At 39.0% G+C, this 16620-nt stretch overlaps 1 protein-coding gene across 2 annotated transcripts in view; it reads left to right on the top strand.

Annotated features, from left to right (window-relative positions):
• Positions 1–15715, top strand: part of POP1 (POP1 homolog, ribonuclease P/MRP subunit) — a 29007-nt gene extending 13292 nt beyond the window's left edge. For both annotated transcript variants that reach the window (XM_037503568.2, XM_037503560.2), the window contains exons 12-16: positions 6180–6295; positions 8479–8670; positions 9783–9937; positions 13136–13477; positions 14412–15715. In XM_037503568.2, the coding sequence (XP_037359465.1) occupies positions 6180–6295; positions 8479–8670; positions 9783–9937; positions 13136–13477; positions 14412–15066 (1460 nt within the window). In that variant the 3' untranslated portion in view covers positions 15067–15715. The remainder of the gene's footprint in view (positions 1–6179; positions 6296–8478; positions 8671–9782; positions 9938–13135; positions 13478–14411) is intronic.
• Positions 15716–16620: the final 905 nt, after the last annotated feature.

Here is a 16620-nt window from a genome sequence, read left to right as displayed (position 1 = left end):
CGTAAGGTGCTGTCCAGGTGATACGATTAAAGGAGATAGCATGCAGTGTGAAAGTGTCTTTTAGCTGTGAAAGTAGCCTGATCATTATGCTTATTTGTTTTCCTGAGTTCTTTATTTCTAGTATCTAGTAAGACCTGTTTCTCTGCAAACTGAGTTTCCTGAAAATGCCTGGCATTTCAGAATTTTAATTGTGAGGAAGGGATCTGCACCCGCAGCTGGTCTTGTGCTCATTGGAAGCCTCTGTCTCACTACACAGATGATCCAGGTTCGAATCCTGGCAAGGCCATCCCAGGTGCTGCAGTGTAAGATGTCCTGGTTTAGACTCAGGGGCAGTGACCTGAGGGAGTTGTTTGGCTGGGCATGTAGGGACTAGCTAAAATTTTAGTCTGATCTGGGAATTGCAGCAAACAGTTGTGATAGTCTCATTGTATTTATTATATTTAAGTACAAATAGTTGGAAGAATACTTAAAATCAGCTTCTGAACTTTTGGAGAAAGAATAAGGTTTGTGTAGTAATGATTTCAAAATTTTTTACCTCCACATGTAGTTGGATAGCATATTAAGTTGGATAGTTTATTAAGGGGGCAGGTTAAATTACTCTGTGAGAACTCAACATGAAAGGTGGATTGAATGAGATAGCTTGAAGAAATACAGGTAAGTTAATTGTGGAGCTGAATACTTGAATCAATGTGTTGTTGCCTCTTTTCTTTTTTAATAGCAATATGGTTTGATAGAACCATAAAAGTTGTGGCATCTACTATACCATTAAATGTTGACTTTCATTATATCTCAAAGCTGTAATTAAACTCTTCATTTCTCTTGCTGTCTCAAATACTTTTTTGGGGTATGAGGCAGTTACATATCAAATCTGTTTGAAACTTTTAATATGAATCAGCTCAAGGAAATGTAAAGCCTATATTAAGAAATATGATTTAAAAAAAAAAAAAGAAATATGATTTAATTTATACAAAGTTTACCATCTTGTAAAAAGTCACTGTTATTTTATTAAAACCCGTTTTAAGTACTTTCTTTGAAGAACTATTGGCATGTGAACTATATAAAGAATTAAACTTCTTAAGGAATCAGTGTACTGATATTATTAACAAACATAACACAGTGTCTAGGATGATAGTCAAAACAAAAGTTAGAAATATGCTTGGATTGGCTGGCTCAATTAATAAAAGTATAATTCTTGGAAGAAGCTCAGTGTTATGATGACCTAAAATAGTTTTTATTTTTGATTTTATTAAGTAGGTTAAATATTCCCCTGATTTCTTTTTTCCTCCCTCCACCAAACCATTCATGCCATACCTCATTTTCCTAGCTCTTCCATCCCTCCCAACCCTTTCCTCTATTCCCTCTGATAACCATTATCTTCTTTTGGCAGAGTTCAAATTTTTATTCCTTCTATTGTTTGTATGTCATTGTTTTTTTGGTATTTATATCATGCAGATGAATGAAACTATCTGAAATCTATTTTTCACTTTTTGACCGATTTCGCTCAATGTAATCACCTCGCAAACCATCCATTTTGTCTCAGATGCCACCATTTTATCATTCTTCACAGCTGTGCAATAGTCCGTTGAATATATACTCCACAGTTTCTCTATCCATTTATCTATTGATGGGCACTTGTGTGGGTTCCATGATTTGGCAATTGTAAACAGTGCTACTAGGTACATAGGTGTAGATAAATTTTCTTGTATTAGATTTTTAATGTTTTTTGTTTGTTTGTTTGTTTTTTGTTTTTGGTGAATACCTAATAGTAGTATTTCTGGGTCATACAGAACTTCCATCTTTATTTTGTTGAGAAATGTCCATATTGTTTGCTTGAGGGGCTCTACCAGCTTGCATTCCCACCAACAGTGGAAGAGAGTTCATTTTTCACTGAAACCTCACCAACATTTGTTAATTGTGTTCTTTTTATATGGGCAATTCTCATAGGGATAAGGTGGTATTTCAGGGTGCTTTAAATTTGATTTTTTTCTCTTATAGTAAGTAATGTTGGACATTTTTTCATGTCTGTAGGCCCTCTGGATGTCTTTAGAAAAATGAAGTCCTTTGCCCATTTTTTAAAATTGATTTGTTTGTTTGTTTGTTGTTCAAGTGTGTGGTATGCAGACATTTTTCCCCATTCTGTAGGTTGCCTTTTTGTGTTTGTGGTGTTTTCTTTTTAGGTACAAAAGCTTTTTAAGTTTGATATCCTCCCACTTACTCTTTTGGACTATCTTTTTGCTTTCTATTTCATTTATTTCTGCTCCAATTTTTATTATTTCTTGCCTTTACTGGTTTGGTGCTTTTTTCTTTTGCTAATTTCTTAAATTGCAGAGTAGTTTGTTAAATTGAGATTTTTTTTTAAAATGTGGGCCTGTATTGCTATAACATCCCATGTAGTACTGCTTTTAAAGCTTCCCATAGGGTTTGGTAGCTTGTGTCTTCATTTTTGTTAGTCTCTAGATCTTTTTTTCTCTTCCTTGCTTTCTTCATTGACCCAAGAGTTGTTCAGAAACATTTTGTTTTGTCTCCATGTGTTTTGGTTTGTTTCAGGATTCCTTTTAAGGTTAATTTCTAACTTTACAGCATTGCGGTCTGTGAAGATGCTTTATACAATTTCTATTTCTGTACATTTTCTGAAATTTGTATTATGTCTTAGTAAATGGTCTGTTCTTGCAAATGTTCAATGTGCACTGGAGAGGAAAATGTATTCATTGCTTTTAGAATGGAAAACTATAAATGTCTTGTAAATACATCTGACCTAATACTTCATTTTAGACCTTTATTTCTTTGTTAATTTTCTGTCTGGATGATGTATCCCTTTGAGTCAGTGGGCATTGAAATCTCTGACTGATTTTTTTTTGTTGATACATTGTTTTATGCCTAATAATAGTTGCTTTACAGAACTACATACTCCTGTATTTGGAGCATAAATATTAATAAGAGTTATATCTTCTTGGTGACATGTTCCCTATGCCATTACATAGTGTCCATTTTTGTCCTTGATTACCTTTTTTAGTTGAAAGTCTAACTGGATATTAGAATAGTAGTTCCTGATTTAGTTTTGAGTTATTAGCATAGATGACCTTATTCCAGCCTGTTATTTTTAGTTTGTTTTTGTATTTTGGTTTTAAATTAGTCTCTTATAAACAAATTCTTATGGTTGGAATTTTTCAACCAGTCGTTAGCGTATGTCTTTTTATTGGTGAATTCAGATCATTCACAATTAGTGTAATTATTGATATGAACTGTTTATTATCCATTTTGCTTTTGATTTTTGTTTTATTTTCTTGTTTTATTTTTCTGTTGTTTCTCTCTACTCTTTCTGAATGACTTTCCATAGTACTTGTATCAATTTCTTTGTTGTTTTTATCAGTAGTTGCCTATTCTGGATTTTTAGTTAGTGGTTACCGGTGGGGTTTTACTTGAATTCCTGTGTTTAATTCCTTTTTGAGCTGGTGTCTGCTCTCTAACATTTAACTACACTGGTTCTACTTATTTCTTCCTCCCTGTTAGTGTTTTGTTGTTGACTCACAGTATTCTTGCTCTTGCTACGGGTGTTGTATTGTGATTTTGTGCTTCAGTTTTTCTTTCCTTGTATAAGAACTCCTTTTAGTATTGAGAAACAGGTCAGCTGGTGGCAAACTCTATTAGCTGCTGTTTGTTTGAGGAAACCTTTGTTATACCTTCATACTTAATTGATAACGTCACAGGACAGAATTCTTGGCTGGCAGTTCTTATCTTTTAGGATTGCAAATATTTCCTTCTATTCTCTTCTTACTTGGAGTGTGTCTGGGTTGAAATCTGGGGAATTCCTAAGCTGGGAGCCCTTATGAGTTATTTTAGCTTGCTTCCTACAAAAGTTTTTCTTTATCTTTGATTTTTTTTTTTTATAGTTTGACAATGAGGTGTCTGGTTTATGATTTAAAACTTAATTCACTGATACACTACCAGTCTCTCCCACTATCAACATCCTGTCCTAGAGTGGCAAGTTTATTATAATCCATGAATCTACCTTGACACATCGTTATCGTATCATATATTAGAGTTCTGTCTTGATGTTACATTTCTGTGGGTTTAGATAAGTGCATATCAACATGTGTTATCTTTATAGTATCACACAGAATAGTTTTACTATCCTGAAAATCTATTGTGTTCTGCCTGTTCACCCCTCTCTTCCTCCTTAAAGCCCCTAATCATTTTACTGTCTCCATCCTTTTTTGCTTCTTCTAACCAGAGTATTATATAGGTGGAGTCAAACAACATCTAGTTTTTTTAGATTGGCTTCTTTCATTTAGTAATATGCATATGAATTTCCTCCATGTCTTATCACAACTTGATAGCTCATTTCTTTCAAGTACTAAATAATATTCCATTGTCTGCATATTCCATCTACTTTGTTTCATCTGTTTATTATTTTTTTAGAATATTTGAAAATGACATACTTTCCTGTGCCTTTACACCTTAAGTATCAACATTTATCTTTTGTCTGCCACTAAGTCTGAATAAAGTCCCAGTTTTGTCACTAATATATATGGCAGTGCTCCACAGGAAAGCATTCTAAGTAGGTGGAAGTTGCTCCTGAATATGGAATGTGAGTGTTTGTATTGCACCGCATTACTCCTTCAGTTGCTGTTGAGTATTCATTCTATGAGGAAGAACATGGTATTAGAAGCAATTGATGCTGCTTTTAAGAAGCTTTCCTCTCACATTTTTTCATCAATTTAATTTTCTCTAACTTTGTTCTCCCCCTGAAATCTAACACATTATGGTCCAGTGCTTCCAACTTATTTTTTTTCCAGCCATCAGACCCATGCAGGTATGTGCTTTTGAGTGACCTTTCTATGTTAGCATTTTAGGGCCTTAGCCAAAACTCATGATTTGCCTGACTTTTTTTTTTTTTTAATTCTTTAACCTAACAAAATAAAATTTAGAAGACTTTTATTGCCTTAGTGTTAAATAACTGCCATAGAAGTTTCTTTTATTTTTATATGTTTTTAATTGAAGGAAGCTTTTCTTTCCCACCAGAGTACTTTTTTGGCGTGATGTGGCTTATTTAAAGGGATGAAGCAATATATGTCACAGAAATTATGCTCATTTTAAAGGAGTGAGAAAAATACATTTTGCAGAATGGAATAAACATTAAGTTCAATAAGAAAGAGTTATCAGGGCCTCCCTGGTGGCACATCGGGTTGAGCACCACACTATGAAGCAATCTGCAGCCTCTGCAGCATGAGTTCGATCCCTGGCTGGCCAGGGAGCAACTACGTGGTGAGGCAGATCTCTCCTGACTCGCCTACTGCTGCCCTCAGCAGTGTACTTCAGTCAATCTGCCTGTTCTGTTCCCCACTGTCTCTGGTGAATCCTCTCACCCCCCTGCAACTCTGGCCTGTACCCCAGCTCTTATATGTATAAATAAATAAATCTTTAAAAAAAAAAGAAAGAAAGGGTTATCAGGACAGAAATAACAGGACAGAAGGAAAGGATTGTATCTGTTGACTCACCCCACTGGGCCAGCAGTGATATCAAGAGCTCTGAAGTGAATAATTAAAACATGGCTTGTGCTGTCATAGCTTGTTACCAAGAAATTTTTCACCTTGAATTTGATTATCTTAAATGTGGAATCAGGCAGTTAGTTAGAGGCAATTTAATGTGGTAGTTGCATCTTATACATTAAAAGTAAATGTCAAAGAAATGAGTTTAGGAGCCTTTGTATTTCACAGATTATCAAACCAATTATCAGAATAACTTAATATCTGGGCCCTCCCTGGTAGCCTAGGGGTTAAGTCTCAATGCTATCATGAAGAGAAGGCCTGAGTTTGATCCTCAGCCAGGAAGCTAACCCACGTGGTGCAGCTGACCTCTCCTGTCTTGCCTGCTGCTCCCCTCAGCAGTGTATTTCAGTAGATCTGCCTGTTCTGCTCCCCCACTCTGTTTCTTTCTCTCCTCTCCCCTTGCCCCCTGCAGCTCTGGCCTATACCCTAGTTCTTCTATTCAAAAATAAATAAAAGTAAAATCTTTAAAAAAAAAAAAAGAATAATTTATAATCAAGTAAATTCTTCTAGAGACATTAAGTAGTGCCTACCAAATATTTTCTTGTAACTAACGGTCAGTTGGCAATGCTTAGAATTTGGCTTCATTGGTCTAAAGGATGTGATTTGAAGGTTATTTCTTTTCCCTCTTAGATAATGAGAAAGTTAGACAGCTGCTGCTGGAGGGTGTGCCTGTGGAGTGTACGCATAGCTTTATTTGGAACCAAGCTATCTGTAGGAGTGTCACAGAGAATAAAATCTCGGATCAGGTAATTAATAGTGTAAGGATTATTGGTAAAGTCGTAAATGACAGGTTGAAATTCATCACTTAAGACACTATAAAGTTATTTTTTACTTTATGAATCACATAGACTTCCTTTCATTTTCAAACACTTTATTGATCCCTTACTTAAAATACATACTATGATTTCCCCCCCTTATTCTTAGAGAATAATCTCTAGAAAAAGTTAACACAGGGTCTTCATTGAAATGTAATCTCGTGGTTTAAATGTCTCTTTTATTGTCTTTCCCCCTTAACTGTTCTCTGTCTTTAATTTCATAATGATTGAACTCCTACTGGGACTATATGTCATGGAGTAGGTGACTAGGATATGATCAAAAAGTATATATTTAAAGGAAAACCCCCTAAAGGAGTTCCAAAACCAAATTAGGGAAATTAGGAGAAGCAGGTATTTGAGAGGACTCTTAGGTGGGTGGTCAGAATTAACCAGACTTCTTGGGGCCGGGATCCGAGATCTAGGCACCAAACCTGCACTGGAGAAAGGATTACTGTAATAACAGCATGTGCGAGGATGCTGGCCGAAACCCAGACACTGTGCTCATGATTCTCCAGGTAGATCACTAGTGTAGAGTCAGGAGTGGGGCAAGACTTGAAACTGAAGAGATAAATAGGAGCATAACGGACATTGAGGCATTTTAAGGATTTGAATGGAAGATGTTGGATGCCTGTCATGACATGATCAGATTTCACTTAGGCAGCACTGTTGAGAGTGATTTGACTGGGGGCAGGGGCAAGGGTTTAGAAGCTGGAGAGAGGACCAGCAGTTGGGTGGCCTTTAAAGAGACCCTGGAAATAGGTATTACATGATGAGCCCTGAATTATGACAGTGTGACTGCAGCAGAGGGGCTGGGTTTAAATATATATTCCTGGAAGGTAAAATTGACAAGACTTAGTGTTTGACTGGAAGATGGAGGATGAGAGAGGATGCTTATAGGTTAGCTCCTAAGGGTCTAGATTAGGTCTAGGAGCTCAGCTAGAAAAGAGCCAGATCCAATTTTGCCTTGTCATTGCTATATTCCCAAGTTCTAGAAAAGCACTTGGCACGTAACAGGTGCTCAGTAAATAATTGACTGAATGAGTAAATGAATAAATGGTAACTATTTGAAAGAATGAGTGATGAGCCATGAGAATTGTGGCATCATCAACTAGATGGGGAATACAGTCGGAAAGATGAGTGTGCAGTCTTAGATATATTGAGTTCGAGGGGCTTAGGGTTTTCCTGGAAGTAGAGCCGGATTTTAATCCCGGAAGGATTTGAGCAAAAGAGATAGTAAGTTCCTCACAGGGTTTTCCTGGAAGTAGAGCCGGATTTTAATCCCGGAAGGATTTGAGCAAAAGAGATAGTAAGTTCCTCACAGTAAGTTCCGCACAGTAAGTCCTGACTTAATGTTGTCCATAGGTTCTTGGCAACTGTAACTTTAAGCAAAACAACAATGTAGAACAGGAAGCAAATCCTGGAATATAGTCATTTAGTTCAACATTCTTTCTTTATAACATTGATGAAAGGGGGGTAAATCTTGGCCAACTGTATATGAAATGAAGTTATTTGAGGACCTGCTGTACTTTGGAATTATCAAGACATAGATAGATGGTAGTAGAAACTTGACCAAAGGTAACACAGGACAATTGGGACTCAATCGTGGCTGAAAGAGCAGCCTGGAGGAAGCTCTTAGATTTCAGCACAGAAGAAACATCTTGTTTTGTTTCTGAGTTGAGTGTTGACCTCTTACCTACCTCACTCATCTTTTTACAGCTGGCAAGAAAAGTCAGAAGGATGTTGTTACTCCATATGGTCCACTTAACAGTGATAAGATTAATACTGATAGAAGATTAGCAGCAGGGATGTGTATTATTTTATAATCTTGAATTGAGTATATTGCAGCCCCAATTTAAGATAATCTGGCATTGTTACCACAGCAAATAGGGGATGATCTTTATTGTAGGAGTACCTTGCACTTAAAGTGGCTCATATTTATCGACTGAGAATACTTGTTTCTTGGTTATTTTTTTTTGTTTTGTTTTGTTTTTGTTTTGTTTTTTTTTTTGAGAGAGAGAGAGAATTTAACTTCCTTAAATTGCTTATAGCGAGGCCCAGTAGAATATCCCAGAAGACTAGGGTTGTTTGTCTTGAATTATTTTCTTCCACTTTAGGATTTAAACCGGAAAAGAAGTGAATTGCTGGTGCCTGGGTCCCAGCTTGTTTTAGGTCCCCAGGAATCCAAGATACCTATCCTTCTGATTCAGCAACCCGGGAAGGTGACTGGTGATGACCGCCGAGGCTGGGGGAGCGGCTGGGATATCCTGCTCCCCAAGGGCTGGGGCATGGCTTTCTGGATTCCATTTGTAAGTTACTTTTTGATTCTAAGAGTTGCAACATTTAAAATACATTCCTAAGAAGTACCAACTGCTAATAATGTTCCAGACTTTAGCACAATTTAGAGATTAGCTGCTATTTTTCTGCCCTTACAGCTATAAACCTGGAGAAAAGAAACTTAATACAAAAAAATCTCTGGTGCCAGATTTGTGTTAGTAAGAGTTGTGCTGACATAGTGTGAATTTTTGAGGTTTTTAAAGTGGTCAGATTATTAAATAGTAGTAACAACATTTTTTAAGTTATATTTTTACTTGAAATTTGTTACAGTTTTAAAGCAAAAGGCTTAATTTTTTATAGCTGTAGAGAATACATAATTTGTATGTTTTTTTAAAATGCTGACCATATATTCCTTTTTAAATATAACTAAAAATCTATTTCAAATGTAATGTGTGTTTTTCCCCCAGTTAGTTTAAGTATCACTTTGAGCTAAAGTATAAAAAAAACACAACTAGATAAGACTGTTGGATTCATGCAGGTATTTGATTTTAGTGATTATGCCTAATGCAAGAGACATTCAGGTAATCATTTATCAATGGGAGTATTTTAAAATAATTTTGTTTAACTTTTTAATTATGTAATGTTTCAAACATACACAAAGCTATAGATACTGATATAACAGCCCATGTACCCTTTGCCAGCCATCCAGCTTGATCAAACATTGCAGATTCTTTGGAAAAACTTTGTGTAACCTTCTCTGATCCCATGTCCTCCCTCCTTCTAAAAGAATCACTGGTGTTTTTGGTGTTTGTCATTACCATGCATGTTTTATGGTCTATTGAGTATGCAAATATCCCCAAAATAAAATTACTATATATCTAACATGTTTTTCTGATTTATATACTTAACTGTATATATGCTTTTACAACTTGTAGCAGTCACTCAACATTGAGATATTTCTATGATGAAACTCTCATTTCATTCATTTTTATAATTCTATAATGGATTATAGGTAGGACTATCCCACAATGTGTTTATCTCTTTCTGATAGGCATTTAGATTGTTTCCCATTTTCCCATAAAATAATCCAGCAATTTCGTTTTAAGTTGGTATATTGATTGGATCTTTTTGATGTTTCTTGTAGATCTATCGAGGGGCAAGAGTTGGAGGATTAAAAGAGACTCTAGTACATTCTCAGTATAAAAGGTTGCCTAATATTCCAGGTGATTTCCCAGACTGCCCTGCTGGGATTCTCTTTGCTGAAGAACAAGCTAAGAATCTTCTTGAAAAGTACAAAAGGTAATAGCCAGCTGTTCTAGTTTGTTAATGTCTTAAGGGGTAGTGAAGTAGTGCCCACTTTCACTGGCCAGGGATGTCTTAGGTGACTTCAGTAACTTACGTTATGAGGTGTTTTCATAGATTTTTCTTGGAGTTCACCGTTACCGTGACATAATTAAGATTTCACTTAAGCCAGGAGATTGTCTTATATCTGGCCTACCCAGGTGTAGGATAAATGAAGATTGCTCAGGCTTTTGCGCCGATGGCCTCTGGGGCTATCACCTGTGGCCTTGCACGCAGAAGGCACTTGGAAGTGTGGGCACAGGGCACGCATGCCTAATGGTGGACACCCGGAGTATGGTGTGGGCATGTGCAGTGGGCACACCTGAGCCTGGAGGCTGAGGCTATAAAGGCAGCATAGGGAGATGGTGGCAGAATAACTACATAGGAGGAGGCCATGAGATGATGCCAGAGAGAGCCGAAAGAGAGTAAAGATTTGCTGGGGGCTGGGAGGACTGCCAGTCTCCCGGCCCCCTGACCCCAGCCTGCCATGTGCTGGCCTGCACAATACCAGGTTACACACTCTTCCTTTGGTTATTTGCTTACATTGATTGTTATTATTGATTATTATTAGTGCAGCTAACTATGGACATTCACACAATTGCTAATAGATTCCCCTTACCAGCCACAGAGCAGGTTTTCTATGATCCAGCAGATGGGGTAAAGGAGGAGTCAGAGTCCTCAGTGGCTTTTATGAAGGTCTTTTATTTAGATTTACCAGGCTGCTCCCTACCTTTTAGGGTCAGCAAGCACCAACATCTTGGGAGACCCCCTCCAAATGGAAATTGTGATTTTTTTTTTTATAACTGGGTTATGGAAATAATACGTATTTGTAAAAGTTTTAGTGGAACTTTGGAAACATACAAAAAAACAAACTGGTTATTCCTGCCATCCAGAGATACAAGCTCTGTTTTTGCATTTTTTTTTTTTTCTTAAAGAGTTTTTCACTGGGAGATTGGTAGATGAGGAACTCTGTTTTATCCTGAGAAGTACATTCTAATGTTGGGAAACTATAGACACCACTTTGTCATTATACAGTAAGACCATTCAGGGCTGTTGCATTTTCTTCCCCAAAGGCTGAATATAATTAGGATGGGCTTTGCCAAGTGGAGGGAGTTAAGGGTCCATGAGAGGGAGTGACTCACAAGAACTGTGGCATCTCAGCTGGTGAGGAGCGATGCTGCAGCACTGGTGAGCAGTGAGGAAATGGTAGAGGAAATAGCCAGTTCAGTGGTTGAGGAATTGTTACAGGGAGAGGTACATGGGCTGCAAAGATAGAGGGCCTCGCTGAGTGTAAGATACTTGAGAGAGATTTTAAAGCAGAGCAGGTGTTAGTAATGATTGAAAACTAAGGTGTGACCAGGCTAGTGGGTGGTTGAGGTAGGGCGAAGTGAAAGATGCAGAGTTTCTGGTAGGCCAGGGCATTCATGGTATATGCAGATGCCAAAGCCACAGAGAATGATGGAGCAGAAAGGAGCGTGAATGGGGTGCCTGGGAAATTGAGAGGATCTGGTTGAGGAAGAAGGAGAACTGGTGGTTTATTTTCAAAGGTCTTAAAGGAGGCAGAGGAAAACTGGTGTGAGCATCAGGAGTGGGTCTGCCCGCCTTCGGCCATGGGATGGGAAAAGCCATCACTTAAGAAGAGCCGTAGGGGAAGCATGCACCATCGGTTAAATTCCATAAGAAAGATTTCTGGCTAAAAAAAGATACACACTCTAAGGACTTGAGATATTGGCGATTTGCTGTTTTGTTAATTTAGGATTTCACCTGTGCTTAGGAAAGGCTTGCTTCCCACTCAGCATCCTAGGAGAGCACCAGTCCTTTCTATTGACAAAGCTGATAGGCAAAAAAAACGGTATCTCATTCTTTAGTTTTGTTTGCTTACTTGTGAGGTTGGATATTTTTGTTTGTCACCATCTTTTGTCTTTTTTTGTAAACTACCCATTTACTTCCTTCTAAAAATCTCCAGAGTGCGTTTTATTAGCCACCCCTCTTGGGAGACCAGTACACATTTGGTTCAAAATATAGTTTCAAACTGAACCGCCGATTAAGCTTACAAGTCCCTTTCCATTTCAGATCTGCATATTTAGGGCATCACACATTGTAAGAAGTAATTGGGGGAAGGAATGTCTGGGCCTGGTCCAGAGGAGACCATCAGTCTGAGGACACAGTGTGGGTCTCCCTAAGAGTTCTCCAGCCCAGAATAACCAACAGCCAGGCTGCTCCCTACCTTTTAGGGTCAGAAAGCCCCAGAGGGGCCCTGCTCTCTCTAGCTAGTGGTAATGCTCAAAGGTTCCCTTATTCACACATTACTGGTAAGGCCAATTGCTATCACCCTGGAGGAGAGCAGTGTGGCAATACCTGTCAACGTTGCAATCCTAGTACTCTGCCTGAGCAGTTCCACCCACAGAAACTTATCCTGTGGATATAGTTGTGCTTATGTAACATATGCAAGGTTATTCATTGCAGCATTGTTTACAGAAGCAAAAACTTGAAAATAACGCCAACATCCTACAAGAGAGGAAATGACTAAATTGGAATATAATCATGTAGTGGGATAAGATGGGCAGGCTTTTGCAAAGGAATGAGGAACCTCTTGGTATACTAATATAAAATCATTTCCAAAATGTTTTGGTAAATGAGAAAAATGAAGTTAAGCAAAAATTACTGTATCTGGTATGCTAATTGTTTAAAAATGGGTTAAAGAAAAGAAAGGAATTATACATCTCCATCAGTATGTACATGCAGTGTCTCTGGACTGATATATAAGAAGCTGATAATGACATTGTATGTCTGGAGGGCAGCTGGGTTACTAGCGGTCAAGTTAGGGGGAAAACTCACTGTCACCTTTTTTGTACCTTTTAAACTTAGAACCTTGCAGATGTGCAGGGACCCCTTTCAGGAATGGCACATCCTGGATCGTGGGGTGGCCACCTGGGGCTACTCTCTGGATAACATTATTATCTATTAAAATAAAAATCGAAGAAAATAAAAAAGCTCAGCTAGTAGAGTTGTTATTATTCTTTATCATACTTCTTACAAAACATTTTTTGTCAGATTGTTATTTAAAAACAGATGTAGTGCAATGGCCATAGTAAGTATTTTAATTATCCATTACTAAATTGTTTAAAATTGGCTCTCCTCTTGGGTTTTCATTAGACGCCCTCCTGCAAAACGGCCCAACTATGTTAAACTCGGCACTCTGGCCCCCTTCTGGTGCCCCTGGGAGCAGTTAACTCGGGACTGGGAATCCAGAGTCCAGGCCAAAGAGGAATCTTCTGTAGCTTCCTCTCCCAATAGTGAGGAGTGCGACTGGAGAAGAGACGCAATGCCTTGTGCCACCACACCTGAGAAGGCTGGCCAGCTGCCCAGTGAAGTGGACATCTCCGTCAACCACTCATGTGAGCCGGAAGGAGTAATGGACACAGAGTGCCCAGGCCAGGCAGGGTCTGAGCTGGTGGCAGGCCCAGGTGCCTCGGGGAGTGTCCTCTGCGTCCTCAGGTAGGTGCACGTGACTTCTGGATCCGTTCTGGATTGTCTGTTTTAATAGTGGACAGACTACAGGATATACAAGCTGTTATTGTGCCTTCATGCAAAGCCTGAGTGAACTTGTGGACTTTCAGGAGCGGAAAGCCAGTCCTTCAGTTTCATATTTCATGACAATAGCTAAATAACTTTTGATTTTGGTCATGATTCTAACAAAATGATTTAAAATATTGTCATCAATGACCTAAGCTAAGGCAGTTTTTTCTGTGACCTATTTCATTTAGTCTTTCTCACAAAGCAGTCCCCTCAACACTGCACTTAGGCAATAAAGAACCTTGCAAACTCTGATCGAATGTTCTCTGCTTTCAGTCACAGCATTAGATTTCTTTTAGTTCCTTTGGAATGATCTGAACTTGTGGCATATTAGGTGTCCATTCCATGTAATACTGTCACGTCGTGGGGACTAGCACATGTGACCCACTCAATACTGCTGCAGGCTATTAAGTTTTGCTTATCTTATACTTTGCTAAAGTTACCCTTTATTCTGTGCTCTGATTTTTTTAAAGGAATTATCCTTTCTCCCTTATCCTTGTTCTGCACAGTAAACTTATAACCTTTATACTTTAACTCATGAAAATACCAGCTCCTCTTTTCTCTGTCTCCTTACTCTGATCGACAGCCTTGGAGACCATCCCACTGTCTTACTTTTCTCTGCCTTAAACTTGCTAAACCTTCAGTCCTTCAGCTGCAGAATAGCAGACACATAAAAAGAAAAATATCATTATGAAACTGTATTAATATATATTTTAAATCTTTAAAAAATTATGGTTTTGGTATTTTCCCACATAGTATTATTAAAAATATTGAACTCTAACAATGCCCACCCTTCTAGTTGCCAACTTCTCCTTGAACAAAATAGCCTCATACATATGTCTCTAACTTCACATAGGAGCAGAAAATCACTGAAGCAACTGTCAGCCTGGTGTGAGCCCAGCTCCGGGGACAGTCGGGCAGCCAGGAGAGCTGCTAGCAGAGGACAGCAGGAGTTGACCAGACAGGCCTGCCTGTCCATCTTGGGCCAGTTCCCCAGGGCTCTGGTGTGGGTCAGCCTGTCCCTGCTCAGGAAGGGCAGCCCCGAGCCACACACCATGATCTGCGTCCCGGACAAGGAAGACTTGCTCCGGCTCAGGCAGGATCGGCTCTACCGTGGGCCCCAGGAAATGAAGCATGGCGACCCATTCAAGAGTGCCATCCGGAAACAGAAGGAGATGAAGAAAACAGAGAAAAAGCAGAGCCAAGGGTGTGCTGCGGCTGAGGGCCTGACAGCAGGGGACCCTGCAGCCACACAGCATGCTCTGACCCTGGGCTTGTGGTCAGGCCCTCTCCCAGCTGTCACTTGTCACTGCTCCAGAGTTCTCCTCGGCTTTGTCACACAGGGAGATTTCTCCATGGCTGTGGGCTGTGGAGAAGCTCTGGGGTTTGTTAGTTTGACAGGCCTGCTGGATATGCTGTCCAGCCAGCCTGCAGCAGAGAGGGGCTTAGTGTTGCTGAGGCCTCCTGCGTCTCTACAGTATCGGTTTGCAAGAATTTCTATTGAGCTGTAAGTGCCATTCACACCCCTGCAAGGTGTGATAACTGTTTGCCAAGTCCCGAAATGGAGGGATTTATTTCCCACATCTTCTGCTTCAAAATATCATGTGAAATTTCTTGGGAACAAAAATTTTAAATGTATTATGCAAATACATTTAAAATTTTAAATGTATTATGCAAATGGATGAAATGTTTACATCATTCCAGTAATCTCATTGATTTCTATCTGCCTTTGCTGTCGTACTTTAATTTATTGGGCATATATGGCCAAAAGCTTTTATATTATGATTTTTCTGGGTCTGTGTAATTCTTGCTGAAGATAATTAGAAGCTCTGTGTTTTCTCGAATCTTTTTTTTTTAATTAAGAACAAAGGGCTGTCAAGTCTGTTTGAAAAACCTCGTAGCTATGTGATAAGCAATAGCGGTTATTTAATGATTTGACTGTTACAGAAGAGGAAGAGGGCCTCCCCTGGTGGCGCAGCGGTTGAGCGCTGGGCTGCGAAGCTCTGCAGCACTGGTTTGATCCCCGGCCACCGGCGAGGGTCCCACATAGCGCGCAGACCTTCCCTGCCGCCTGCTGCTCCCCTCAGCAGTGTACCTCATCACTCTGCCTGTTCTGTTCCCCGCTCTGGCTCTGGTGAATTCTCTCACCCTCCCGCGCTTCTGACTGTACCCAGTGCTTGTATAAATAAATAAATCTTAAAAAAAAAAAAGAGGAAGAGACTAAGCCCCTGCCTGTGTACATAAAATGCCCTCTGCCCCCCCCCCCCCATGTTCAGTGCTGTGCTATACTATACTTAACACCAGAAAGAGAGAAATCATGGAAAATCAACTATTGCCTCTACTCAGGCAGGCTCAGTTTATGGCAAGTGTTGGGACAGAATTAAAATGAATGGAGTCTCATTTTTTATGATACTCATATCCTCTTTATTGTTGACCAACACATGATTTTAGGAATTAATTTCTCTGCCATGAAGGAGCAATTTCTCAAAATATGTTCTAAGCAACGTGTTACATTAAAAAAAAAAGAGAGATTCCAAGGTCAGATTGATTTGGGAAACTCTAGGTTAAACAAAGTTAAGCGTTTCTTTCTAAAGAACTTCCAGAACCTTCCATGTGATAATGTGCATTGTGAATTACCAGGAAGTGGAAAATAGGCTATAGTATTTTTAAAATCTTTTTGATTCCCAAACCCCTTTTGCAAGGAGCACTTTGTGGGAACAGTGTTCTTGGGAACACACTGGTAAATGTAGTTGTGTGGTGCAATACTTAACTCTGCAAGGAGCTAACTAAAGCAACAGGCTGCTGTATGTGCTGATGCAGTCACATTGTCAAGCTTAAATTTTAAGCAGGGTGTTAAAGAAAGGTCTCTTGTCTTGCAGGAGTGGGATCATCTTTGCCTTTTTTCTCTTGCAGAGAAACTAGCTTCTCATTAACTTTTGGTTGCCATGTATGTTTAACTTATAACCTCAGTTCTTTATTTTCCTACCATATATTTCTAGCAGAGCTTGAGTAGGATTTTTTTTCTTAATTTGAGTGTGTAGTTAGGTATTATTTCATGTAAATGC

Source organism: Talpa occidentalis, unplaced genomic scaffold, assembly GCF_014898055.3.
Source record: "Talpa occidentalis isolate TD23 unplaced genomic scaffold, MPIMG_talOcc4v2.1, whole genome shotgun sequence".
Taxonomy (NCBI): Eukaryota; Metazoa; Chordata; class Mammalia; order Eulipotyphla; family Talpidae; genus Talpa; species Talpa occidentalis.
Note: the sequence above shows the minus strand (reverse complement) of the source record. Positions and strands in the feature narration are given on the sequence as shown.